General features: G+C 37.4%; 1 protein-coding gene across 1 annotated transcript in view; it reads left to right on the top strand.

Moving 5' to 3' along the window:
* Nucleotides 1-1262, top strand: part of CCDC178 (coiled-coil domain containing 178) — a gene marked incomplete at its 3' end in the record, with an annotated part of 69258 nt that extends 67996 nt beyond the window's left edge. The window contains exon 8 of the mRNA XM_008590040.1: nt 1109-1262. Coding sequence (XP_008588262.1) covers nt 1109-1262 — 154 coding nt within the window. The remainder of the gene's footprint in view (nt 1-1108) is intronic.
* Nucleotides 1263-1379: the final 117 nt, after the last annotated feature.

Below are 1379 nucleotides of genomic sequence, written 5' to 3'. Positions count from 1 at the left end.
GTGGGGACAAGCATAGTAACAAACTTTACTCTGAAAAATCCTCAGGAGGCTGAGAAATTAGTGGCATCAACTTCGTCAGAAAATCAGGATAAGAGGACAACTATAATAGTACTTAGCCCCCACCATGCATGACATTGGGCAATTGTTCACCCCTCAGGCAAAAGTCTATAGTTTATTCTTTAGACTGTAGGTAATGGATACCATTGAGAGAAGAAAATTAATTTCAAAAGAATGTAACTTAATGAAACTCATACATTTTGAATGCTGAGGCTTTTCACCTCTCATTGCCTACCTGGCTTTTAGAATTGTGATAGGTAAGCCTGTACTCCACAGATATAGAAGGGTAAAGAAGAATCTTGGTTTTGCCTATTTGTTTGTTGCTTTAATTTTCATTTCTGAAGTGAGCTTGTATCTATCAGTTTCATTTGACTTTACTTCTGATATCAGGGTTGGTGCATGAGAATGTGGGCCAATTCAATAAGCACAGCATCTGTTCATTGGCAATTGACATTTATTTGCTTGTGAATTTTATTTATGTTCTCTGCACTTTTATCTATTGGATAATTTTTCTATTTCATATTAATTTGTAGGATTTTATTACACACAAATGATTTACTTTTTGATCTCATTTAGGGGTTTCAAATACATCTCCCAGTTTAGTATTTCGCTTATGGCATCAAAAAAATTGGGATTATCTGTATTACTTGCTGATATTGTATAAAAATGGTCATTTTATCATTTTCTCACTGTGCTTTCTTCTACTTTAAACTACCATCCCCTTTCTAAAGAAACCTCTATATTTGGAATGTGTTTTCTACTTACCAGATAAGGGGCTGGCCGGTTAGCTCAGTTGGTTAGAGTGCAGCCTTGTAGCACCAAGATTAAGGGTTCAGTTCTGTGAACCTGCCAGCTGCCAAAAATAAAAAAATAAAAAAGACAAGGAAGAAATACAAGCAACGTCTGTATACATATACAGATAGTGGATTATGTGATGTGTTTCACTGGTCTGGAGTAGCACTAGTCTTCTTTCTGGAGAATCATATGGGAACAAAGAACCCCAAGGCAGTTACAGTCCTTGGTACTGGGAATTGGTNTGTTTTTCTCTTAGGAGAGAGATAGAAAATCTTAAAGATCTATATCTTCACTATGTTTCATCAATACAAAATATTCATGTTACTATTGAGGAGAATGAAGTGGCAGTGACTGAAGTCTTGAAGGAAACAACGTCATCATCAAAAGAATTATCTAGTTTATCAAGAACGGTGAGTTTTTCATGCTTTAAAATGAAATACTGGGCCGGCCCAGTGGCGCACTCAGTAGAGTGCGGCACTTGGGAGCGTGGTGGCGCTCCCGCCGAGGGGTCGGATCCCATATAGAGA

The sequence above is a fragment of the Galeopterus variegatus genome, unplaced genomic scaffold (genome assembly GCF_000696425.1).
Source record: "Galeopterus variegatus unplaced genomic scaffold, G_variegatus-3.0.2 Scaffold5819, whole genome shotgun sequence".
Classification (NCBI taxonomy): Eukaryota; Metazoa; Chordata; class Mammalia; order Dermoptera; family Cynocephalidae; genus Galeopterus; species Galeopterus variegatus.
This window is presented reverse-complemented; position numbering and strand designations above follow the sequence as displayed.